General features: G+C 37.3%; 1 protein-coding gene across 1 annotated transcript in view; it reads left to right on the top strand.

The window, feature by feature from the left end:
- Positions 1–26673, top strand: part of LOC129277376 (E3 ubiquitin-protein ligase UBR4-like) — a 43685-nt gene extending 17012 nt beyond the window's left edge. Inside the window, exons 11-37 of the mRNA XM_064110016.1 lie at positions 848–988; positions 3973–4093; positions 4968–5161; positions 5622–5707; positions 6725–6807; positions 7331–7416; positions 7755–7989; positions 9761–9878; positions 11009–11111; positions 12110–12352; positions 12932–13255; positions 13969–14091; positions 14752–14892; positions 15623–15714; positions 17133–17361; positions 18013–18094; positions 18814–18892; positions 19197–19290; positions 20238–20356; positions 20785–20891; positions 21337–21432; positions 22415–22604; positions 23655–23849; positions 24533–24596; positions 25067–25149; positions 25794–25899; positions 26329–26673. Coding sequence (XP_063966086.1) covers positions 848–988; positions 3973–4093; positions 4968–5161; positions 5622–5707; positions 6725–6807; positions 7331–7416; positions 7755–7989; positions 9761–9878; positions 11009–11111; positions 12110–12352; positions 12932–13255; positions 13969–14091; positions 14752–14892; positions 15623–15714; positions 17133–17361; positions 18013–18094; positions 18814–18892; positions 19197–19290; positions 20238–20356; positions 20785–20891; positions 21337–21432; positions 22415–22604; positions 23655–23849; positions 24533–24596; positions 25067–25149; positions 25794–25899; positions 26329–26673 — 3879 coding nt within the window. The remainder of the gene's footprint in view (positions 1–847; positions 989–3972; positions 4094–4967; positions 5162–5621; positions 5708–6724; positions 6808–7330; positions 7417–7754; positions 7990–9760; positions 9879–11008; positions 11112–12109; positions 12353–12931; positions 13256–13968; positions 14092–14751; positions 14893–15622; positions 15715–17132; positions 17362–18012; positions 18095–18813; positions 18893–19196; positions 19291–20237; positions 20357–20784; positions 20892–21336; positions 21433–22414; positions 22605–23654; positions 23850–24532; positions 24597–25066; positions 25150–25793; positions 25900–26328) is intronic.
- Positions 26674–27324: the final 651 nt, after the last annotated feature.

Consider the following 27324-nt stretch of genomic DNA (forward strand, 5'->3'; position numbering starts at 1 on the left):
GCTTGTTTCGTGTTTAAGCAAGGTTTAAAAAATATTCCCACACTGCTCGTACAAATCAATTGACTGATCTCCGAGGGGGGTGGGGGGTGTTTCATCAACATTTGTCTGCCTTACTGAATTTGAGATTGTCGATAGGATAAGAAGCACTGGCATCTGACTGTTACCATGGCAACTGTCAGAGAAAAATTATTTCTTGACGCTGAAAACTATCATGTATTGGTACCCAGCCCCAGTTTAGCTATCTTACTGAAACCTTATCTTACCCTTTTGCTCTGTATGTAAACCTTCACACCTACAATATCAAACCATTCCATCTTTAGCATATCATTCAATTAAAAAATGTTTTCATTAGCACACCCTCTGCTTTCAATCTGTGGGGAAGTAAAACTAAATAAAAAAAAGATTTCGGATTCATTCTGAAATAGGAGAGGGGGAAAGGTTTCATTTGGTATGTCATGTGAAATCTTATTCCTTATTGATAATTGCAAACATCTCTTTTATAATAATAATAATAGGCATTTATATAGTGCCATCTATCTAGAAATAATCTTTTCCGAGGTGCATTGTTTATTATTACCCCGGCTTTAGCTCTAGCTGCCTTTCAGCGCTTGGTGCATTCAAGGAATTAATCCTGCCGGGTACCCATTCACCTCATCTGGGATGAGTGCAGCACAATGTGGATAAATTTCTTGCTGAAGGAAATCACACCATGGCTGGGATTCGAATGCACGACCCTCTGTTTCAAAGTCAGAAGACTAATCCATTGGGCCACAACGCTCCACAGCATTAGCCCTATAGACAATAGTTTCCTGATTTTCTTTTCCCTTCATTTTGATCAATCACACAGGATAGCAGCATCATGAAGGTACCCCATGCCAGGCTTGAGATCTTGCCTGCGTTCACCGCCACACAGAGGGTTAAAACCATCCTTGAAGCGTACCCTCTTACCAGTCTTCTACTCAACCTATTCACGGGGTCATACAAAAAGGTAAGGGGAATCCCCAGCCCTAACACGTTAATCATATTGCAAAAGAAAGCCATTAATCTTACCCATACCCCACCTCTATTTTAAAAACTCAACATGGCTAATTTAAATGATATTCTATAAAAAAAAAGCAGCACTTTTTATGTTCCGATATATGAATCACATGTTACCATCTATATTCAATGATTATTTTCTCACTGTTAATAGAAAATAGAAAAATTATGTTAATGCAAGACAGAGAAATAATATATCTGTGCCATCTTGACCCACTACTTAAAAGAATGACCACCAATACTGTAGAAGCCGTTATTTTCGCGTACAGAATTTTTCGCGAATCGGGGGGGGGGGGGGTCCCGACATTTTCGCGGGTTGTTAAATTCGCGATTGGAAGATGTAGTAAACATTTCCACAGCATTTAAAAGAAGTAAAATTAGTGCAAATCACTACTCTTCAAAGTCCCTGTGCTGATTTGTCTTTTCTACATAAGTATGTCCCTGTAAAAACAGTTACAAACTGTGGAAAAAGGTGGTTTAAATTTCAATTTTTTTACCTTTAAATCTGAAAATTCATCATGCCACAGTTTGATCTGTAATTTATAGGGTTAAGCAATCTTTAGAATTTGTGTTTTGTTCTATTAATTTTTCAAAGCTCTGGTCATGTGACTTATGAATATTAATGAGTATGCAAATAGCTGCCAATACGTGTGTATAGAGTCAATCAGATGACAATAAAATCAAATTATTTCATGGAAAATACATTTTAATATTACAGTGAGTGTATAGATATTGATAAAATAATGTTAGTAAATAGTTTAGGCTCTGATTTTGTTTGAGAAATTAAAAAAAGTGAAATTCTAGCTATCTTTTTGAATCACTAACTGTACTTTCTAAGCCTTATTTTTTGTACATATAGAGGTGCATATCTCCACTTTCTCGATAAACAGTATGTTTTCAATAGCAAAGCTTTGCTGTTGGGGACATTGGCACTGACTAAGAAGTGTGTCAATATTTTCGCGTGTTGTTAAATTCACGGCCGATCCGAAATCCGCGAAAACCCCCGCGAAAATTACAGCTTATACAGTACCTCATTCAAAAAAGCTACAATAAAACAGCATCTTCTTCAAACTAGAACTTAACAAGCAGATAAAGGATATATTTTGTTTTGTTTTGTCATGTATTGTAAATATTGTAACTTGTTTCAACTAGTATGCCCATTATTATTTCCTTTATGTTATCCAAACTGTATTTGTATAATTGTAATTTATATGTTATGGATCCCTCTACTTTTCAAGCCACTGGCTTTCCTAGTGTTTGATCCTCTCATTTTACAATGTGTATATTACTGTAAACGCTGTTATTTTCGCGGGATTAATTTTTTCGCGCTTGGCGGCTTCAAAACACATTCGCGGGTTCTTGAATTCGCGCTGCACACTCCAAAATCACAAAGTGACTTCCTTCTTCCCCATCTCTAAATGGTTTTAATTAACATTTCAGCAATGAAATTGCATTTTCTGATCATAATTCTAGCTTTTAAGCAGCGTAATTCAGCATTGTTTTGATCCAATCATGAGCTTTTGTGACATTAAGCGCAACTTTTCTTTGCGGGGCGGACATCGGGGAAGGCAAAACGGAGGCGTTACAACTGGCTTGGTATTGACGGCCGAGCACTGGGTAAGGACCGGGGGATCATGGCTATTCAAAGTGCATGGGATCGATCAACAAACCTTGGCAATTGACCCAACGACTTCTTAAAAACTAAACAGATCTAAACACTCGCCAATCAAACAGCAAAAGCAATTTATATTTCAACCAAAATCGTAATTTAAATACCGATGCGTCTTTAAAAAAAATGATCGCATTGCTTTGGAACAAATTCTCGCGATGCATATGATTTTGGAGCTCAAGCTTGCTTACTTAAATGTTGCCCTCTGTAGGTCAAATTATGCAATCTCTACGCCCAAACGATTCACGCAATTGAACCGCGGTTCAAAACTTGCATTAAAATAGATGCTCATAAATTTGCGTGTTTTTAAATTCACGCTCGCTGATCTTGCTGCGAAATCCTCGAAAATTTCTAGTTTTACAGTATCTACTAGTGAGATTTTTACCTAATAAATAAAATTGAATTGAAAAAAAAAAATTGAAAGGGAATTCCCCTGACCGTGGCACCTCTGGCTTTGAGGATAATAACAAATAAGTTATTGGTCATTTTAACTTTGTAGATGCTTGAATTAATAATTTTAAACTTGTTAGTTTGTGGCATGTACATGTATCTGGGAATATGGAAGTTTTTGAATAAATGTTATGAAGATATTTCTAAATGTATAGTTATTTGGTTCCCTTTCTATAACAATGCATACATGTACTATGAGGAAAAAGCAAATTTGTCAAATTTGTCACTAACATGTACATCTAGGTAAATTGTACACAACATGTTTGTTTTGAAGTCATGTTTCACAAGTTAAAAAAATAACTTCAGGAGCAAGTGAGATGAGAAAGTGCTGCCAAAATATGTGAATAAGATACCTACTCTACCTCTCATATTTTCTCTTGCACATGTGCCGTTGATGCAATGATTGGAAGCCAACCGTTAGAATTCAGATATTTTCATATTCAAAAGCTACACTGTAGATTAATATACATGTTACATCCATCATTATGTTTGAAAATGGCTGGGGTAGTCGGGGGGGGGGGGATGGGTGGAGTCAGCCCTTAACATTTTCAGAGACCATTTTGTCACAAACTGTTTGACAGTGCTGCTTGTTGAATTTCTACTTTCAAGTCTTGCGCATCTTTTAAAATCATTTTACCAAAATTGGGCATGTATACAAGTATGACATTGCATGCCTTTTTATACATGGCCGTTGTACCAAAAACAGCTCAAAAACTTTTGTTTTTATAAGCTCTTTCTGGTTAGGATTAAAATCAATGTTAATAAAATGTTGTTCATCTTTATATAATATTTTCAATTTCCTTCTCTGTTGGTAGGCGTGTACTCTGATCCGTTTGAAGAGCGAGATGGAGGATGCAGCCGACGACGAGAGCGACTCCCATTCCCTCAACGAGTGCTTCGGGGGAGAGACAGGGAGCTATGAAGAATCTTCTGAAGGTGTGTCCCTCAACCCTGATTTATATGATCCTCTAGTAGTGAGCAAATGTTACCTGAGTGCTCCCAAGTCAATTTACTTTGTCAATGTCATGAGTTTTTGATACAATGAACTTGTTTCAATATATTTTTCTGTGAAGAGTTTTAATTTCCTGCTTTGAAAGGAATATGTACTTTGATTATTCTCAGTTGATTAGTCGATGAGAGAGAGGTAATACTTGATCTTCTGTTTGAGGAATCACTAACCTCTGAACCAGAATCCAAGGATTTTACCCCCTCTCTCTCCTCCTCTGTCCCCAGTTTTAAATGAGGAGGATATATGATTATTCTTTGTATTTTAGGTTTTAGAGCCAAATTCTTGGTTCTTTATGTAAAGAATCACATACCTTGGAACGTTTTTTTTTTTTTTTGGTACTACCATGCATTTCCCATTTCTCCAGACCATATGGTATATCTTTATCATAGCTTTATTAGAAGAATATTTATATTCTGATTAATCTTATTTATTTGTAGTAATTAACCTTCGTAATCTTTTTGATTTAGATGATGACAGTGAGCCTTTACTTGGTCCTTGGTTTGAGGACTCGCTTACCTCTGAACCAGAATCCAAGGACACTACCCCCACTGCCCCGCCCCCTCCCCCTCCAGAGTTTACTTTGGATGATATTATACATATATATGTATTCATATTCTGATTATTCTTTGTGTTATGTGATGATAACAATGAGCTGATCCTTGGCCTTGGTTTGAGGAATCACTCACCTCCAAGTCAGAATCTAGGGATTCTGCCCCAACTGGCCCCCCTCCTGAGTTCAGTTAAGAGGATATTTTTTAATATATATATGTATGTATGTTCTGATTATTCTCTGTGGTATAGATGATGACAGTGAGCCTATACTTGGTCCTTGGTTTGAGGAATCACTCACCTCGGAACCCGAATCCAAAGACTCCACCCCCACTGCCCCGCCCCCTCCTCCGCCTCCATCGGACGATAAGAAAGACGTTGACAAGCAGGATACTAACAAAGCTTTGCTAACGGGGGAACCCAACGACAAAGAGGAGGCGACTGAGGTAAGCAGGGAAAAATAAATGGGCCTAAGCTTAGAGCCTCAATAAGTTGCTTTCATGCCCGCCAAGTAACTTAAGAAATAAGCACATGTACAGAAGATAAACCACAAACAAGTAGAACAAAGAACTACTTTCTCCTTGATAGTTCGCAATGAATTCAGGATCGCGCTCATTTCATTAGATTTCATATATATCCAGTTCTCAGAGGATTAAGCAGTGGCCATTGACTTTTCAGAGGGTGCACTGCCATGGCAGCAGATGTTCCAACAAACTCCCTTGAGTCCTTGAGGTCTGTATTATGCAGCCTGACTAAAACCAACAGATATTTAGCATATTTCATTCTTACTAGGGATTTTGTATTAATCCAACTATCTTTGGTATTTTCATGAGATGGGTAGTTAATGGAACTTGTATTTTTATGGTGATGATTAAATAATGATTTTGTTATATTTTTTTTGGGTAGTACCTGAAGTTGTCGAGAGATGTATTGCAGTTTCTCACTGGTCATCTCTTTCAAATCTCTGAGGATCTGTGCCAACAATTTCCAAGGTAAATCACACGTCAGTGCTGGGGCCTTAATCCCTGGGGCTGTACATAAATATTTCGCAAATCTTTAGTGATTGATAGTGCAGTTGATATGTATCAATGTCATCAAGCATAAAATTCAGGAGAACATTTCATCAACATTTTCATCTGACATGTTGTCAGATCTGACAACTTTCCTGGAGTTTGATTGGATGAGAAACACTGTTACTATGGTAACTGTTGGATAAACCAGACTTGTCAATTAAAACATCCAACAAGTAATTTCATGAAATGCTCCTCAGACCTGCAATTAAGTGCCAAGCCTTGTGTCGTGGGTCGGGGTTGGGGGGCGGATGTTTTACAAAGATTTCAGTTTGATTTTGTTGCATTTAGATTTCTGTTGCATGTGGCATATAAATGTAACTCATCACCGTGTTGGTCAGAGCATTTCCCTCGATTACATTGAGGGAAATTGTGCACATTGGCATTTGTTGAGGGGAGTAAAACAGCATCATATTACCAGTGCTTAGAACATGTGGTTATATCTCAGACATTCATATTGATTGTATTTTAAACAGAAATTCCTGTTCAGATTCATTTATTGGTCCATATCAAAATGGCAGTTGTGGTAACAATATCAAACTTAGTTTGAAGAGAATCCTTTGGAATTTCCACCCATGTGCCAAATGAATTTTGTAGGAAATGTTTGATCTGCAGAGAAATCAGCTAAATAAGCAAGACATTTTTGCTTGATGACAGGTTTTTCCCAAGAAATGATAAAAATACACTGCCCCACATGTGCTTATCTGTTTTGGTGATCTTCAATGCGATAGTCTTGCAGTTTAGATATTATAGTAATTTTTTTTTCATCTTTGGAAATAGTACCACTAAATTAACTTTATTCAAATGTACAAGATCTAGATCTACATGTACATGTTCAATGATATGATGACAATTAACCTTGATTTTGAAAGACTTTCCCATGAAATAATTGTTTGATACAACTACATTGAATTTGGTTAACCATTGTCTATTCTATAGCTTAGCGTTTCAAGAGCAGCACACTGCTAGTCTGGCTAATGTCCTCAAGGATTTGGACAAGGGCGTTATCAAGATGGACAACAGTGAGTCGTGATTTTAATGAATATGTATGAAAATATTCTTGAATAGTAATAATAATAATTTAGCATTTATCAGGCACTGATTATCTAGTTGCCTATTCAGTGCCACACTATATACATGTACACTGTATCTTTCCAATTGAGCAGTCTTATTTTTCTTTCCTATTTTTCAGAATAATGAAATTGATAAATTGAATGGTTTCTTTAGAGCAATTCCATAAAATAATAAATCGATTTGTGCATTCGGCCCTTATTTTCTCCATTCTTAATAATTTTATGTCCCGCTCAAATCATGGTCAATGAAAGAATTGACTGAAATGATCACCTGACTGCTTAAATTTCTTTGAAATCATTCTTACTGTGACATATTTTAAAGACAAGTTTTGAAAATACATTCATTTGATACATGTAGGTCACCTGACTGATGAATGGTATATCACCTGACTGAAGAACTAAAAAAATCACTTTGAAATCAATGTGATTGATTTATAATATGACTTTTTTTTAAATATGTATCATGTGACAGGTCACCTGACGGATGAATTCTCCAGTGTACTGATTCACTTCTGCCACACACTTCTTGCTTCTGAACTTTTATCGCCGAAACTACAGGTAAGATCTCTTCATTGCTTCTCATAAAGTTTTACAAGGATGTATTAAAGTTTATGCATGTTTTTCCTCCTCCATTCGTTATCAAGAGTGTTTAGGGTCTTTAGTTTTAAATTTTTTTAAAGATCTAAAGTAATTTTAGCCTCCCATAATCAATAAGATGAGCATTGAGTAGACTCGAATCCCTTGGGAGACATGCTTCATAAACTTGTGAAATAATTCAGTATTACTATTTGTAGTATGTGATACACTGAAAGAGATAATAAAATACAGTCATATTAAGACTGTTTCTTGAATGGGCCAAGTTAATTATAATTTTAAACGTGTCCCACCCCTTGCAGGATGTGTTACTTGGCCATCTTGGTGTCCAGCCGTCAAGTTCAAGTAGCTGGCCCCTGAGCCTGCCACCTCGCACCCTGGCCATCCTGGCCCACATCTTGGTCAAGCGTCAACAGACATGGATGGGTACCAGCGAGAAGGAGCATGGCATGACGGTCGGCCTCAGGGTCTGGCAGAAGTTCCTGTCGGTGCTGAGGGAGTGGGCTCTGAAAACAGACACACAACCAGAGGGAGAAGGTAAGGAGAGATTTGGTTGAGGGTCATGTTCAGGGTTTACCCCAGAGTGTGGTGAGTGGGTATCAAGAATGTGGCATGACAGTCACTCGCATGTGACCTCAGGGTTTTGAAGAACAGGGCCCACTCCCTCTCGGTGCTATGGGATTGGGCCCTGAAAACAGACGCACAACAAGAGGGAAAAGATAAGTAGAGATTTGGTTGAGGGTCATGTCTAACATTGACCTCAGAGTGTGCTGAATGAGTATGAAATATGTGGTGTGACAGTCGGTCACAGTGGACCTCAGGGTCTGACAGAACCTCCTCTTGGTGCTGAGGGAGTGGCCCTGATCCAAAGGCAGTTGCACATGCTGAATCTATGTTTTAATCCTTGATATCTTGCATTTGATGAAGAGCATTTGCAATAGTTAAATTGGCAATGAAATGGGACATTAAACTTGGCTCTACCACTCAGACTTTGCCTCTTTATCAGCTTTGTTTTCAAAATAAAATTTATTTTGCCTTTCAAGAATTAATAATTAATTTCAACAATGTGAGAAATATTGTGTGATCGAATAGTCTAGGAATCGCTTTTAAAGATAAATAGGGGAAGGCGGGGTAAGTTGAGCATAGGGGCAAGTTGAGCCACCACCCCAGGCCAATAATGAATGAGTCAGACATTGTGATGGTGTCATGCATGGATGACCCATTACATAACCCTTAATCCCACCACATTGTTTTCAACTTTGAAACAAAAATTACTTTTTTAGAGGGAAAAATATGAATTTCATCCAAAAAAGTAAAAAAGGGTGTGAAATAGATCAGTGCTTTTTACCCGCACACGTCTTTAAATATAATAAAGAAATAAGAACAATATTGAAAGTCCAGGTATGGATTCTCATTCTTGTCATAGTCTTTTACATGATGGATGCATAAGAAATGTGTGGATGTGAAAATACCGCATTAAGTTCGGACTGGGGTAATTTGTGCCAGCCAACATGGGGCAAGTTGAGCCATGGTAATTCTTATGGTAATGTATAATAAAAAATAAAAAAACCTTAAAAAGCCATTGATATGCAGGCAGAAAGGAGCAAATTCACATGACAGTTCTTTTACTTTTAGAGGATGTTAGTATTTATAGAGAATTAGCAAGTGAAAAGACTTTAAATAAAAATTGACATGCTGGTTCTTTCTGCATACATTTTGTACATAGTTTTTGTGGGTCAACTTACCCCAGAAGGTGGCACAACTTACCCCAGAAGGTGACACAACTTACCCCATAGATGGGGCAAGTTGAGCCATTTGACATCGTTTTTTTCAAAGGTCACAGTGACTTTCAGTGTGGGGGTAGAAAGTTATATATAGGTGAAAAATATTTCCCAAGAATCAAATTTAAAGGCAAGGTACTTAATACTACAATATTATTAGTCATATCAATTCTAGCATGCAAAATGCAAAAAGTGTCACAACTTACCCCGCCTTCCCCTACCAGTAGTAGAAGAAAATGCGTACTTGCTGAGAAATAAGCAAATTAAGCACAGAATTCCATCAAATGTCGGGTATTTTTCGAAGCAATATTAATACACTGCCCCACGTTTACTTTTCTGTGTTAGTGATCATCAGAATTATAGATTTTGAGCTAAGATTTCATGATTTTACAAAGATATGTTTACATTAATGTTCCAGATCTAGATGTATGATAATATTTCGACGATTAACCTTGATTTAATTTCCAATTTGCTGCAACTACTGTATTTTACCTTTCAAGAGTACCTCTTCTTGCCTTCCTATGTAGATGTGAATGTGGAACACATTCAGCTGCTGCTGTTTGTATTTGACAGTTTGGCTAGGAGTAGCAAGATGATCATCCTTACACAGTGTGCAAACATCATTGTAGAGGCTTCACAATCTGGGTGAGTACAAAATCCAAGTTTCATAAACCAAAATGGTAAAAGCTCTGACTTGTTTACATTCTGGGTTTTAGAGGCTTTTTTACATGTCTGGCTTGAGAGGTGTCATGGTCAAGTGGATATATCTCTGAACTGTCACACGGTTCAGGGTTTGTATCCTGCTCTATCACTTATTTCCTTTACCAAGATTTTGATCTATATTGGCCGCCCTCAACCGAGCCATTTGTGCTTCATAATGCAAAGTACATGTACCTCATTGGGATAAATATGGAGTGCCACTGGGTCATATCTGATTGGTACGATTGTCCTGCAAGAACTCACTTTTTATTCTTGTTTTGCAATGATTTGTAGAGTGCTGTGTGGAAGTCTCAACTGACAGTACCTGATACTACCAAATATGCTGAATAATAATTAAAATATCCCTGTTTGATTTGTAATGACTTTAGATACTTATAAATGATCTTATTTGATGAATACAAATATGATGTTCATCAACTGAAATTGATGAGTTACACAATGTCAGGAATCAAACATGAATTAATGTTATAATGTTGATCAATTATACATTTGGAGGTGATGTCCTATCAGTTAAAATCATTTTTAAAATCAATTTTATGATTGATGAAACATCATCCTTTTAAATCCCAGTTACTCTTTTATTGCACATTCTATATTATGCAGACATGCCAACCATTCCCTTTTTAGAGTATTTATTCCTCTTTTTTGCTATGAATACACCAATACTTTTTTGATATGATTTGTTACTTTAAAAAAAAAATCTGATCATGGAGGATGTATTATACACAGCGCGTGACACTAGCGCCGGTCCGACAGTCCCAGACCAGTAAAAGTCACTGTCGGGCCAGTAACTTGTTGCATGAAAAGAACAAGTAAATTATCACCTACGGGCACATGTTTAAAAGGGGGAATTATCATGTTTTCAAGTGGAGTCATTTCACATGTTTTTTCACAGACCTCACTACAACAGGCTGGCGATTGTTATGTTGAGCCACATTTTTAAAAATACTCTTTTTGTCAAAAAATACTTTTTTTTCCTTCTAAGAATACTTTTTTGGTTGTAGAAGGTTGGCATGTCTGATTATGCTGTTACTGTGATTGATTTGATTTGACAGGGACATGAAGACCAAGAAACCGCTGGCTGTTTGTCGTCTTCTCCTCATCTTTGAATACTTCCTTCATCACTACTCACAACCTCCTCCCCCGCTTTATGACCAGGTGAGTAATTTCAGTGAAAAACAACCTCATACCCAGTTGTATGGCAAAAGCATTTAACACAAAGAAATACTATGGATATTTGAATTAAAAAAATAAAAAGCAACTCAGCAAATCTCATAAAAAAGAACATAGCTCAAAGGAAAAATATAAATTTAAAGATAGATATGATTAAAAAGAAAACACAAAGTTTAATATATTGGTAGATTAGGGAAACTTGTGTAATATAATGTAGTAACCATAATGTAGTAATCAAGGGAGTCGGCTTTGACAGTTCAATGGCCTTTCTGACTTCCTACATCCGCTACATTTTATTTTCATTTCTTTTATATTTTGACAATTTTTTATCGCTTATACTCTTATTTAAATTCTTTTACTCCTTTGTTGTTGTATACTTGTACATATGTTTTTAAAGGATGTCAAATAAATGAATTGAATTGAAAAAATAAGAGCGTCATACATGTAAGTACCTAACAAGGTGGATATGTGCACCATATATATATACCCTACATTATTATCAATATCATTGAAAACATGTAATAAGAACAGTTTGTAATTTAATATTTCGGAAATAAATAACCACATGGCTTATCGATCGGTGTAATTGTATTTGCAGTATGTGTAGCAAAGGCCCTGTTTACAGAAGGCAAAATGCCACAGGCCCAAGGCCTGACTAAATTTGCATGTTAATACACCATGCGATGCAAAAGCCGGCACCGACATTGCAATAGCAAGAATATCGCTAGGATAAGGCAGAAGCCTGCCTTTTGGCAATTGCAGTCTCAAACGATGCACGAGACCCCCAAAAAAAGTCATTAAATATTGTGGATGGAGCTTTTATGAGTTATAAATTTTACACAAAAATTTCAATCAGTCCCTCCAGCTCCCCAAGTTATTTTATGGTTAAAAAAGTTATACAATTCCACTAACATTTCTGTTTGTAAACCCATCCTCACTGCCCCCTTCCCCCCCCCTTCCCCCCCCCCTTCCCTCCCTCATAGGTGCAATGGAACATCTTCACGGTGCAATCGTCGGACCCCGCCCTGATGCTCTACCAAGAGGAGCGGGGTGGGATCGCCATCACCAAGTTCTACACCCCTTGCAGGGAGGTGGAGGAGAACTACCGCAAGGTCACCATGGGGGAGAACCACTTCCCTATCGCTGACGGATCAACCTTCAAGCGAAGCTTCTACAACCTCGTCTCCGCAGAGATGGATAGGAATGGTCCGGGCATCGACAAAGGGGTGAGATATATTTATCTTCTCTATAGAGTAGCTAGGCAACTATCATTGGTGAATAAGTTCTGATGTACTTGTCGTCATTGCTTACTTAATTAAAATCCCCTGTTTCTGTTTCCTGAGATCCTGTATTCTTTGATCATTCTGTGTTTGACAACGTGTACAACTCGTGTGATGAAGCAATTGAAAATGGGGAAAAAGTCTTAAAAAACATGAGTTTCCATTACATACACATGACAGTCTGCAATGAGATTTAATGATTTCTGATTATCTACAGCTTGGGAAATAATTATTAGACCATGCCGAATGAGAGCTTAGTAGGAAAGTTGTCTAATAATGATTTCCCAAACTGTACATGCAGGTAATTGCAAAATCTTACAGCATGTTCTTACATACATTGTAATCGATGCTTCCCAATCCTTTTTTACACAAGTCTATGGTGCAATCTGCAGCCAGAACTTGTCTGTGAGAATAACCACATATTTTGAGAAATGTATTCATTTTGAATATTAAACTTTAGCTTGCACAGAATACATAAATATATGCTTATTTATATTTCTGTCAATATCTTATGCTATATTTCAGGCATGTGAGGTCCTCTACGACCCTAACTTTGACTACAACGAGCTCTACTCGGCAGTTATTGAGCTCATGGGGGCGGGAAGCGAGTTCCACCTACAGGCTACCCAGAATGCATCATCCTTCGATCACATGGACGGCTGTTCCATCCACTATGCAGCCACCGTCTGTTGGAGACTGTTGGGTCAGATGGCACCCTCCGTGGCCTACATCAAGCTGCTTGAAGGTCAGCACTGTGATAGTGAGCGACCTTTGACCCAGCATGAGGTCCTGCATTCCCTACGATGGGTACCACGTATGCAGTCTGCTAAGTACACAACCTGGATTAAGGTACCATTCTTTTTACTATCTCTTTCGGATATATCTGCTCAAAATTAACATGTTATTCAGGGCTCATCATCCTTGATGTTAAAACTGTATTATAGGCATCTTACACATGAATTTTTTTCATTGTTATTGTTGCATGAAAGTGATTTCAAACAATATATTGTACCTGCTCATGCTGTTGTATTTCTTACCGACATTTCAATTCATTTTCAATCAAAAATTGGTATTTAGTGGTAATCAAACATGTTTCTTAGAGTATTAAAAACAAAGCTGAAACTGGAAGTGTCATGTTTACAAGTCTGTAGGCACAATATGTAAATAACATCGTAAAAGTTATATTTTTTTAAAGCTCATGAAGGCATGTAAACACAACACATTTCCATTTGATGGACAATAAATGAATACTTATAGTTTACTGAAACACTTCCAATACTTATACATTGATTATACTTATACTCACACTCACATTTACAACAACACCTACACCCACACCTACACTTATACTTACACTTAACTTATACTTACACATGACTTATACTTACACATAACTTATACTTACACTTAACTTATACTTACACATGACTTATACTTACACATGACTTATACTTACACATAACTTATACTTACACTTAACTTATACTTACACATGACTTATACTTACACATAACTTATACTTACACTTAACATATACTTTACTTCTACTTGTGTATACACAGGAGCACCTTTGTGAACAGAGACTGCCAGACACTGAAGCCGAGAGTCTCCTTGAGATCGTCATCAAGCACTGTCATACCGTCAAGTTTGATGTACAGATGGCCCAGGAATCCATTGCAAGACAGGTACCTAGTTATTGATTGCACTTTGATGATGAAATTAAAGAGAAGCGCACTGGCCAACACTGTCATTTCTCATTGACGCTCCCCATAGTAAAACTATATCACAGCGTGTACAAACATTGAATATCAAAATATATCATTACAATACAAATGCATGTATACAAAAGAAATGAAAAGGAAATGATTACTTGGAAAAGAGGTACATTTTCAGAGATTTTTAAAATAATAATAATAATGATAATAGCTGGATTTATAAAGCGCTTTTTTGCCAGAGGATACAAAGCGCTGCTATCATTACCCCGGCTTTAGCTCGAGCTACCATCACCGGCACTCAGTGCATGCAAGGAATTAATCTTGCCGGGTACCCATTTACCTCACCTGGGTCGAGTGCAGCACAGTGTGGATAAATTTCTTGCTGAAGGAAAACACGCCATGGCTGGGATTCGAACCCACGACCCTCTGTTTGAAAGGCGAGAGTCAGAACCACTAGACAACGATGCAACCACAAATGGTCTGTAGTGTTTGATGATTCAATAAAAGAGGGGATGTTGGTCCATTCTTTAGATGCAGTAACAGTCAAAGTGCGATCACCTAATTTCTTTTGAATGGCAATATCCAAGTATGGGTATATTGAAAACCAAAGCTCTCTTTCTTTTTCGATAGCTCTCACAGATGCCCTTGGATGCACAGCCGACCGATGTTCTCCCGGCCTCGACCCTTCCCAGCCTGCACCTGCTCTATACCATCGATTCCGTCATTGGCAAGCTACGCATCTCACTTCAGGAACGATTTGTGAAAGCCATGGTGAGTGATTAGTCTATAGCCACTCTGACCAGAATTTAAAAAAAAAGTTGGATTAACATCACTGCCCAACTTTGGCAAAAGGAAGCAAGTGACACATCAGTCAAATTTGAGTTATTGTTGTTTCTGAAACACCCTTTGTATGTTGCACGTTCAGGCAAAATTTGGGGAAGAAACGATCGTTCTATGGAAAGATATTGAAGAAAATATGCTGTTAAATTGCATTGATGCCTATTTAAATGAAAAACACACATTGCTCATTTACAACAAAATGATACTTTTGTAACCTGCTTCCTTTTGCCAAAGTACGGCAGATCAGTCCATTGGTTGTGCTGATATGATGAAAGTGTTCTTTGTTTTAGAGGGTTAATTTGAATACATACAGCACACAGCTTATCTGAATATGACAATGCATTAAAAAATAGGATTATTGCTATATTTGATAAGATAATAACAATACATCTTTCATATTATGGCATTGATCTAGGAGGACTATTGAGGAACAGAGAGCCATATACAGAGAAAGGAAATCCAACAATTGTTTTAACACTCTTCGCTGTGAAACATCCATATTTTCAGCCTCTGTCTCCCCATTTACAAGTATCCCAATTTCTTGGGCTTCAGGGTTGGGGGTATTTATTTATTATTTCAGAAACTTTTCCACAAATTCATTATCATGACCAGTGCATATTTCTATATTTGACATTTCATATACCCCTCTTTTACAACTCAGGATGAAGAAGACCCCCGTAAAGGAATGGAAGTGGCCCAAGAACTTCAGCCAATCATCAGTCAGCTTGTAGAAATGTTTGGCCTTTATTCAAGGTAAGTAGTGATGGTTACAATGTGAGCAGTACAGAAAATGTTCATTCTTTTGAAAAGTATTTGAAATATTGAATAGTTTGCTAAATTATTATGTAATACATAATAGGCCACAACAAAGGGTTACACTATTACTTTTCAGGAAATGCTGTAATCTATATACAGTGCTTTATCAGTCGGTCTGGGGTAAAGAAACCCCTAAAAAACAAACTTTTTTAAAGGTATTTGCAGAGCTGCACAGGTACATGTACTATAGATAAATTTGACTGGTATTTTTATGCCAAACTGACCAACAACACTTAGCGTGATCTCTCATAGATTGTGTGTTATAAATGGCTAGTCCTAAAATGAACATTTTGAGATAACTATCAATGATACATAGAATGAATTAGCCCATAGTTTTATTTCTGTAGAGAAACTAAAATTTTTGTGAGAGGAAAGCTCTTAATTTTTTATAATTTCTATGTAATGGTATGAATGTATTGAGTATTGAGAATGAATGGGCATGTTATCATTCAAGCAGGACTATATAGAGTACTGAAGTGTGACGTCATCAATTTTCAAATGCATTTCAGCATTTTTGATACCATATTTTGGTAGAGCATTATGAAATACCCCCACTACCGAAATTTTGTGCGAATCGGTCCATGGGGGCCAGAGGTATATTGTGGTATGAATGTATTGAGTAGTGAATTAGCATGTTATCATTCAAGCAAGCCTATACTACAAGAATGGTGCGCTTAGGATTAGGAACCTTGCAAGATTTGAGTAATAGAGGACTTGAGGTGGTACTATTAACCCTTTGAACCCGAAAAGCCGGTATACCGGCTTCACCATGAACGCGCATATACCCGAAAAGCCTGAATACCGGCTTCAAGTCATGTGATTAAAAAAGCAAGGGTTTTAGATATCAGGTGACCTGTAAAAATGATGTCATTATAGAGATACTCAGTCAATAACTTCAGCTTATAATTTTGTCCACGACTTGCTTTCATTAATAAGTTTTTAGCATGAAAAAATGACCAAAGTGTACTAACTTATCAAGGAGGCTCATGCGATAATACACAGCGAGTCGTGTACGGACTATGCGTAAGCTATTGTTGAATTTTACTTCCTTCAAAACAGTGATTTTGAGACAAAATTTGAGATTATCGTTAGTATGGGAAGCTAAACAACTTCAGCCAGGTCAGGCCGGATAACAGCGGAGTAAGGAGCCGCTGACATGGTTGGGCTCGAATCATGAGAATAGGAGATCATTTCTTTCTAATGCGTTGTATTCCCTCATTTTGCCGATAATCTTGATATCGGCAAATAATTCAGGGTGAGGGTCACGATCATCAAAATCAATTCATGGTTCAAACGGTTAAGTCTGTTCATATCTGCTTTAATAATTTCTAATCTTGATTTTTTTCCCCCACCAGATCTTGCCTGCTTGGCCAGCTGGACAAGAACTCAGACATGAAACTGGAGCAGCTGACACAGAGGGCCTTATCTGGTTACGGAGCCGTGCTTCGCATCGCATCCAGCCGCGCCTCTCCAGCCTCGGCCCACGGCCTGACCATGCTGGTGGCCCTGCCTAGCCCTGTGAGAACCGCTGTGGAGAAATGGAACGCGACCTCGATGGGAGACTTTCCTACCGTCCCCTCCTTGGTAGGAAATTGATTAAAGTTTCTTCTGATGATATTTACACAATACTTGAAGTCTATTCAAGTATGGACCTATTAGAGATGGACATTCATTGGTTAATGAATTCACATCCGTTCGATCAACAAAAGAATCACAATGAATGTGCATCTCTATAGCATTAGGTCCATGATTCAAGTATGTATTTATTTGCTCATCATACTGCTAGCTTGCTTACATGTAGCCAAGGGGAATCAGCTGAGAAAAGCTGATAATAATTACTTTTTTGCATCATCTTTTGAAAAATAATGATTTCAACTTGTATAGAGCTTCTTATACATGTAGATGCAAGAAAATACAACCAGAAAAATGACAAAAGAACATGAGATAAAAATGAAACATAAGATTCCAGAGGAACTCAACAATTGAAGGCATATGTTGAATACACGCTATGTCTTTTCTGCAATATTGTTATTGTTTTTTTAATTTAAATCTTAACTTAACATCAGGAATGCAACAAGTGCAATGTAGCAAAGTGTACATCATGAATAATAAGTTTTATTGAGTGCTGTTTTTAAATTGGATCGTTTTATCAAACTTTAATGCTGTTATGCAAATTTGCTTGCATTTTTTTTTCATGTCTTGTTTTATCCTTATCAATGTTTTTATTTGATGCAGGGTGATAATGCAATGGAAGATACCAACTTGTCAGAAAAATACTTGAACTCACTCAGAGCAGCTCACCTTGGATTGTACTCCAGTAAGTATGAAAAATAGCCCCCCCAAATTATCTTTCATTTACATGTATGATAATAATAATAGTTACATTTATATAGCACTTAATACTAATGTTTCAAAGTCCTTATATTGTCATTATTATAACCCTGGTCGTTGGATCCTGACATGGCCGTGCACACAATGTATACACTTTCTCCACTCCCTGGGGAGCATTCCAACAACAGTTCCAAGACTCAATTGCTAGGCATACAATAAAAGCTTAAAACCTTGGTGGAGATTGGCAAAGTGTGGATTAACGCCTTGCCAAAAGACACTTTAGTATATTTGTGAATTTGATCAAGTTTGGAAATTATTTGTGGCATTGTCCGTTTTTAGGCGCATTGGCTATTGTTTGGGCTACTGTAAAATACTAACGATTGTGATCTCTTAGTTATTAGTAATACTCTCCAGTGGTTGTGATGAAAAATGTGATGAAAAAAAGGAATATAAATAATCATCAAATCACAAATGCATTATGCTAGTGAATTTAAAAAGCACCTTTATGGTTATCTCAAATGACTTTTTACTGCTCATGCGCTGTTCACAACTGTGAAAAGGCTTATATATTTCTGATTGTTAGATGAAAGGGTATATTGATCAAGACTCTCCCAATGTGCAGAGGCCTATGATAGGAGAGTCAGATTGTGTTCTGAGTTCAGTGCCCCTGTAAACGTGTTTGTTTCCTTTCTATTGTGTATTCAGATCAGACGAATTTCAACATCGCGGCAGCTGTTCAACACGTCATGGCATCACTCGTCCGCTTCACTTCTGACCTCTCAGAGTAAGATAACTCTTTGAATTTGTAAAATGCAGTAAATAAAACAAATAATTATTTTAGCTTCAAACACTTAATTTAACAAGGATCCGTTGCAGAAAGAGTTGCCAAAAAGTACCCAAAAAAAATCCTGTGCAATTTGATTTTCATCCAATCAATCACTGGTCTGTTACCTGAAACTTAGTGATTGGTCTTACAAGTGCTAAACCTTTTCATTTTGGGGCTCTGGTGCTCCTGATATATTTATGTATATGTGTATATTCCCTTTTATATCATTTTTTTTTTACTCCTGTAATTTTTCTGTAATCAGCTGGTGCCCCGAGTCTAAGACCAACAAGGACCGGATGGTTGAAGTTCTGTTTCCATTGCTTCTTGATGCAAGCACAGAATCAGTTGCAGAATCGGTATGTTTCTTTTTTTTTCTTTCATATCTAAATTTCCTTCAAATGTAGTCAATTTTTATTGAAGGGAAATTACACATCATTTTGAATGACTGAGTAAGTTATGAAAAAAATAAGCTTGTATTTTATGCTTTTCTCATTAACCCTTATTTTTTGGATCCCCTCCAATTATCACCATATTATTCGAGTAATCTTTATTATGTTAAGATAAATATTTGTCGTTTGTAAAAATAATTTCTCATTTTTTTCTGCATAGGTTTTTTTTTGGGGGGGTTCCCTGTTTCCCTTTTTCTTGCCTTACATTACTTTAACACCACTCTATTTCTCTCCCAAGTTTCTCTTTCACTTTCTGCTTAAGCTGATTTTTTGTTCTGATTTTCAGCTTCATTTCAGCCTCTTCTAGCTTTCCTCTGTACAAAAGTATTGAAGCTATTTCAATATCAGCATTGTTAAACCTTCTTCAGCTTTTTAAGCTCTTTATATTTGTGATCACTCACACCCCTAGATTTCATCATTTTAAAAAGTTAGGTTTTGTCATTGTAGCGGATTCAGATATATGACGATATAAAGTAGTGACAATTAACCTTGAGGTTAAAGAAATTCTCATGAAATTATTAGTAATAATAATACAGTTCTTTTATAGCGCAAATCTGATGATATAACGTCCCTTTCAAAGGTCCTGAATATTATTATCCTGGCTTTAGCCCCACAGCCTTTTACAGAGCGGAAGCATTTCATTTCCCTCACCTGGGTTGATTGCAGCACAATGTGAATAAATTTCTTGCTGAAGGAATTTATGCCATGGCTGAGATTTGAACCCACAGCCCTGTGTTTCAAAGTCGGAAGACTAATACACAGGGCCACAATGCTCCACATAATTGTTTTTCTACAACTACATGTATGTATTAGCTTTAACTCTCCTTTACTTGTCTCTTCTGTTTGTCTAACAGGCGACATCGATCGTCTCTCAGATTGTGGGTCCACAGGATGGAGAAGACTTCCTGACTAGACTCTTTTACCAGGTGTTTAAGACATATCATGACATCTTCACTCAACATGCACATGACAGGTGAGTTGGGTGAATCAAACATTCCTTTATTTGAGCCAAAATTTTGTTGATGATTTGATTTTGACTATTGCAACTCTGAAATGTACATTTTATTTACTCTTGAGCACACTGACTTGTACCCCCATCCCCCACAATCTCATTATTTCTAGGTACATTTATCTTACTTCAATTTAAATCTCTATGCAACCTTACCAAATGTTTGCCAACAGTTTCTTGTATAGTCTTCTTTGTGACTACACTTATTAAAATCACACTGCTTAGAATCCAATACAATTACATGGTGTAATATGTACATACATCTTGATGAAGTATTCAATGTACTACAAGAATGCATCAGTTAAAATTATGCAATCATAGACTTGTTTACAGTCTTTTATCTCAAATATATTATATTCACATATAACCTTTCTATTGATTTTATTGTATAGTGTGCTGGATGACTGCATCTATCAGGAGTGTATCCAGGGCATGGAATCGCACCTAGAAAAAGAGGCTGCCAAGCGCGCTCTGGAGAAACTCTACACTGAACAAGCAGGTAGGAAAAACAGACTATATTGTATCATTTGTTGATGTTAGTTCTGAAATTCATGAGTGACATTTTGTTGTTACTATATTGGTTTAGAAATTGGTGTTTGTGAATTATGAGTATTGAGTCTTTCCATTGGATAGCATACAAAAGAGCTGCATGTATGCATGTAGATATATGAATGCAACCTGTGTGAATTTATGTGGGAGCTGCCTGCAGAAATGACTGGGTTGTTGCGTTGAATGTGACTGATGATATGTGATTATCTGAATTATTCAATGTCAAAACTTCACCAGAACATTTGAGAGATTTCAACTGACATCTGACATGGATATTTTCATTGTATTTAGACATCAGTAGACCACTTTTAATCAGTTCTATGCCAATTATCCTTTAGTGACCACTACTCGACATAAGCTTTAATCTCCAATTACCTTTTGTTGTTTCATTCCAGATCTTATTGATGTCCTCCTGTCAGCAGCCAATGAGAACCTTTCAGTGGAATATGGTACCAAGGTGCTCAAGTTCTTCAATAAGCTCATGCAACTAGGTCAGTTATTAATCCTGATGTGACCGTTAACTTTAATTTAAGTGGGCTATTTCAGACCAGGACATGGGGGGGGGGGCAATTTAATGATGATTGTGGTCTTGATGATGAAGGCCCGTATTCTGAAGTAGGGTTTAACTTAAACTCGGGTTTAAAGTTGTGGTTTAAGTATGGACAGCCAATTGTTACACAAATCACTAACAGTAGGGATATAATATTTCAGCTCATTTGGCTCTCAAATCATCCATAATTGTCTAGGAAGTATATATATAGATTATTGTCTTCACCATCGATGAATCAGGAAAGAGCACAGCAAACATAAGAAACGTACAACTTAATAAATAAATTTGATACTTTTGGCTGTCCATACTTAAACCACAACTTTAAACCTGAGTTTAACTTAAACCTGACTTCAGAATACGAGCCTATGATAACAAACAGATTTCAAGTATGATACTCATAGTTGTTAATCCTGTTGCCAGTGTGATAACAACTGCAGCGCGGCACCTTAAGAGTGGATACACTGCAAAAACTGCGGTGTTAATTTAACTCCAATCCGGAATCTATATATGACCACACCAGAGAAGTGTTAAAACAACACTGGTTTCGTTTTGGACTAATTCCAGATAGGCGTTAATACAACACCAATTAGTGTTAAAACAGCATCGATTTAATTTCAAACCAGTGTTGTTTCAACACTTCTCTGGTGTGGTCATATACAGATTCTGGACTGGTGTTAAATTAACACCACAGTTTTTGCAGTGTATGAGCACTTCAAATATTGCATTATCCACTGTTTTTATTGCTCAACTTGTCTCTCTTGAAGTATTATCACTTTTGAGTGGCCAAAATGTGCATCTAGTGGAGCAAATTATGAAGCATTTTGTAATCTCAAGGAGAAGGCGATACCTATGCCAAATACTGTATAGATTTCATTGGATTATTGTAATGATTTCTAAATGTAACAAATGACTTTATTCTACAGCGGAGGAACATCCAAGTGACACCTACATCGACACCCTATGCTCCATGTTGGGTAGACAGGGTAGTTCCAACCCCAAGGCCCTTCAGAGTTGGCTCTCCCGTATCATCAGAGACAGTGATCCCGGTGGGAAGGGCCAGGAGAACAGAGTCCTCTTACAGAGCTTGACATCCTACATCGTCAAGGAGAATAGGTGAGTACAGGAATCGTCGGCATCCAGTCCATCTTGTGCTTTGATGTACAGATGCTTTGGGGCGGTTATTTTCATGACCAAAAATAAGGAAAGAAAAAGAAAGATAGAAGGGTGAAATATGATATTGTTTTCTGAACATTATGTCAAAATCTATCACAAAATTGTTTTTTTGTAGTAAGAATGTTGAAATTTTGCTTGCGAGTGGACTTTTTATAACTTTTGCCCGATACGCCATATGTGGCCTCCCTCAAAATGTTTGGCTCGTTACACCACTGCTCTTGTGAGGTGAAGGTGTAGCGTGCCTAAGTGATTACATTACGTCACTTTGAATGTCTGTGTGATCTCATTCTGGAATTGCAGTCTCTGCAGCACTGTGTGCAGATGTAGGAGGTTGGCACAGATGCTTTCCTGGCCTCCCTCCTGGCTTTCTTATTGGCCACCTGTACATTTCTCGCATCTTCAGCCCTCCCTTGTTTAAGAATAGCCGCATAGATAATGTTTAGTTCTACCGTGGAGTTTTTAATTGTGAAAGAACTTTCTCGAAGTGATTGAAAAAGGTTGTTCAAATTGGCAATCCCATACATGGGTTAGTGGACGAACTGCCAGCTATGTAACTTGGCTTTATCTAAAAATGTGTTACATTTTATTAGCTCGATTGGCTATGGTACATGTATATCAAGAAACAGCGGGGAGGGGGCATAATTTCTACCCTTTATTTTGCTTTTATAGTGTCTCCTTCTTGGAGAATCAGCAACCTCACACAAAATGCTACATGTGTGTCTTTGCATAAAAAAAAGAGACTTGCTAATTAATAATTCTCCATTCTCTGCCATGAAATAACATAATGTATCATGAATTACACTGACAAATGTATTGAAAATTTCAATAAGAAAACAGTCTGTGAAGTACACTTACACTTATGTCTTTGCACAAATGGAAGGTGAGGCGCCAAAACGAGAAGACATCAAAAGGGGCGGACTGAAGGAGTGAAATGTTGTATGCTTTGATGCTCATGTTAGTAATCCAATTTATTAATTCCCATTTATCCAGTGCCGTTGGTGAAGGCGTGGCCTCTGCGCTTCTCAAAGCACTCATTCCGATGTGTACCCAGCTCCTCTCGAACATTGGCAGCGAGACGTTTGGCATCGCTGAGCTTATGCCTGTTATGATTACCCTGGCTGGGGCTGGCTCTGGCCTCGGTCACATCGAGCTGTTCAGTGCTGCTGGGGAATGGCTAGCTTCATGGTGAGTATAGTTTTAACGGTTAAAGCTCATTATCCCGAAGGTTTGAATACTCTGAAGATTTGATATTGCAAAGGTTCATTAGATCAAAGGTTCATTTAAAAAACTTAAAACTATAAAGAACAATTATGTTGTCGTAATATAATTCATGTATCATTGATTAATATGCATGTTGGTAATCAGGATAATATTTTCCTAACATCAATGGGGACTTTGCATCATAAAATTGTATATACAAAAAAAAAAGTTTACTGCATGTCCATGGCACGAAGGCAAGCTCAGAGTTTATGCCAGTATACAACTATCTACACAGTGACATAGCATTCAGCACAGATTACTGCAGTATCCTGTTTCATAACAATTTTGTTATATTAAATTTTCATTATCAGTTTAAAGCTTATGAAATCGTTCAGTTTGATCGGCTGATTGTAAATATGAATGTGCATGTGTTGTTATAATTAGCCTTTATAGAACAGGGCCTTGGAAAGCATACTCTTACTGGAATATTCTCTTTGAAAATCAATGCCAAATCTTCATTGTTAGATTAATATAATAAATAAAAATATCTAATTGCTATCATTAATTTCAGTATTTGATTCAATGGAAGAGGAGGAATCAAAAGCATGATTTTATTCTGATGATAAATGATTTGTATTCATATTTTACACTTTCTGTGTTTCCAACAGCAAAGCTTACCTGTCTCATAAAGATGTAGCTGAGAAGATTGGGGAAGATGTGACCGAAGGAAAGGTAAGAGCTAAACGGATGTTACTCCTTTATTTTCACTTCAAGGAACTTATCAAGGGCAAAGATATTAAGAGGAGAACAATGAAATGAAATGAAATGAACAGTACAAAATATATCTTTTAAACGTATGTTGCTTTCTTTAATATAAGTTTTCCATACTATCAGACTAAAATCAAGTATGAAGATGAAAGAAAGACTGATCAGTGATGAAATTGTTCCATCTCTTATAATATTAAAAGAGATTGTAGAGTTAGGATGAAATAATATTTTAAAAGGCTTTGGGGTTTTCTTAGCCTCTTTCCTAGGTTAAAGTGAGTCCATTTCATATACATGTAGCTTAGAACGGATGCCGAGTGACTGACTGTACAAATGCACCTGACTGCAATGAAAATAATACAATTTTAACAATTGTACAGGACTCTGGTCAATAATGTTCATTTATCAATTTTCTTTCAAATTTTTATCTTTACCAGCATCATACTGTAATGGAAGCAGCCTGCTATCTACTGTCTTATGTTGCCAATGTTTTGGGAGCTCTCAAGCAGTCAGGAGACAAGTAAGTCAAAGAGTCAGGGATATAGTCATGGCCGGCTTTGATGCCAGATTTTGCCGGCCTAGGTCTCTGCCTTGGACCAAGTCATGTGTACAAAGTCTATGGGGGAAGGATATTTCCATTGGCCTTGTGACTGGGAATTACTGGCCTCCACTACATCCTTGCAAACAGTTTACTTTCCTGAAAATATCATAGGGTTTGTTTGATTATGTAATATTCCTCAAATTGGCAACAACTCCATAATTTCTTTTAGCATGGCATCAAATTGGCAATGATTAAACCTTATGTTTTAAAACGGCTTTACCTAGACATACATGTAGATGAATGGTTTTGCCTCGATACATTTTTAATTGTTGAATAAATGTCAGTTATTTATTGGAAAGAGATTGTTTTTAAATGTCTGAGTCTGTTTTAAGCTTATGTTGTTTCTAGAAAATAGTATAATGTATAGTTTAAATTACTAGTACTCATCTAAAATTCATATTGTACAAAATTTGAAATATTTTTAAATAAGGGAAAAAAGGTGAGCATATAAGAACAATTTTTATGTAACATTAATTTTAGTATTATTGTGATGTATTCTTATTTTACTTGAAAACATTTTAAAACAAATATTTTAAATATATTTTTTGTCCCTCTGCCAAAAGGTCTGCCCTCCCCTCCTTTGACATGGATGCTGCCCTGCTAGATGTTGATTCTGATTGGGCAGAGGATATTGCTATGGAGGAAGATGACTCTGGAGGAGAAGATTCAGTGAGTTTATACAAAATTTATTTAAGGTCTCTTGCATTAGCTTTAACCCTTTCGTGACCATTGTCGCCAAATTGCGACAAGCGGCAACCCCGCGCCATTTACCAATGTCGCATTTTTGCGACGAGAATCAGTCCCTCCGAAAAAAAAGAATATTTCACGAACCAAACACCCCTACAAGTCGAGTTTGGTATCATCCGAGAGCTCATTGTCCGGCCTCTCGTTCAGTGACTGTCGCTACACACACTTCTATTGAAAGTTTTCACGCAATCCTTCATCAAAGTTTGAGAAACTATCGAAGAATTTCACTTTTTAGCGTTGAGAAGGTCCACGATAGCGGAGCAACGCGGAGAGTATTTCGCGGACACGATGTCAGAATCAAGTTCGGATCATTCTGACAACGCATTAGATCGAATTCATGGTGATTTCGAGTTTGAAAGGATGGAAACTTCTTCGGAGGATGAACTTCTTGTGGGCCATTCCCCGACGAAGAGACTCCATGCACGTCGGCGGAGAGCTGCTGAAAAGCCTGAATACGAGCGGACTCGGGATTTTTCGGATGATGGATTAGACACTCTGCCTGGTCCGAGCAGGCAACGTACACATACAATACACGTAGCCCACGCTATGAGTGACGTCATCGGACGCGTCTCGAGTCTTCACTACGTTTTCAAGCACCATCTTTTCTGTGTGCGAGGTCGCATCGAGTCGCTTGCACAGATTTTCGTAATGTACACAAATCCCATAGACGCGTTGATATCTCGTTTCGCGAGGTAAAACGATGTTTATTTTCCTTCCCCTGACCTAAATAATTGGAAATACATTTTGTTCAAGGTAAGACATAGAAGTTTATGATATACTAAATATATATTATGTTGACTACATGTGCCAAAATTGCTGTTCTGACCACTCTATCCATCATGGAAATCATGGAATTGTTTTGCACATGTGACACTGAATGTGACTCGGTAAGCCAGGGCGAAGCATCCGCTGAGCAGCTGGTCACGACAGGGTTAATGTTGAATTTGACATCATGGAGTGTTTACGAGGGCCCCGTCTTACAAAGAGTTACGATTGATCCAATCCATCATTTTTTTTTTCTCCTGGAAATTTGCACAATGTCCTTCGTAATCGAAGAGAAGCACAGTGAATTTTCAAGAAAACAATGAGTGCATGAATATACATCATAGTTTGAAAATATTTTAAACAAACATCCATAATAGATGTTGACGTTGCTGGCCGTCCATAGTTGTGATTGACTGGATGAATCGCAACTCTTTGTAAGACGGGGCCCAGGTAGCAGGTGTCTTCCACCACCCAGAGTGAAATCAAATTATATGACCAACAGTAGTAATGCTGTGTTGTGTGGACATTCAGTCAGTGATGTTGTATGGTAAAATCATTAGCTTTCCCCTCTGCCCCCCTCAA

This window comes from Lytechinus pictus, chromosome 15 (genome assembly GCF_037042905.1).
Source record: "Lytechinus pictus isolate F3 Inbred chromosome 15, Lp3.0, whole genome shotgun sequence".
In the NCBI taxonomy this organism is placed as follows: Eukaryota; Metazoa; Echinodermata; class Echinoidea; order Temnopleuroida; family Toxopneustidae; genus Lytechinus; species Lytechinus pictus.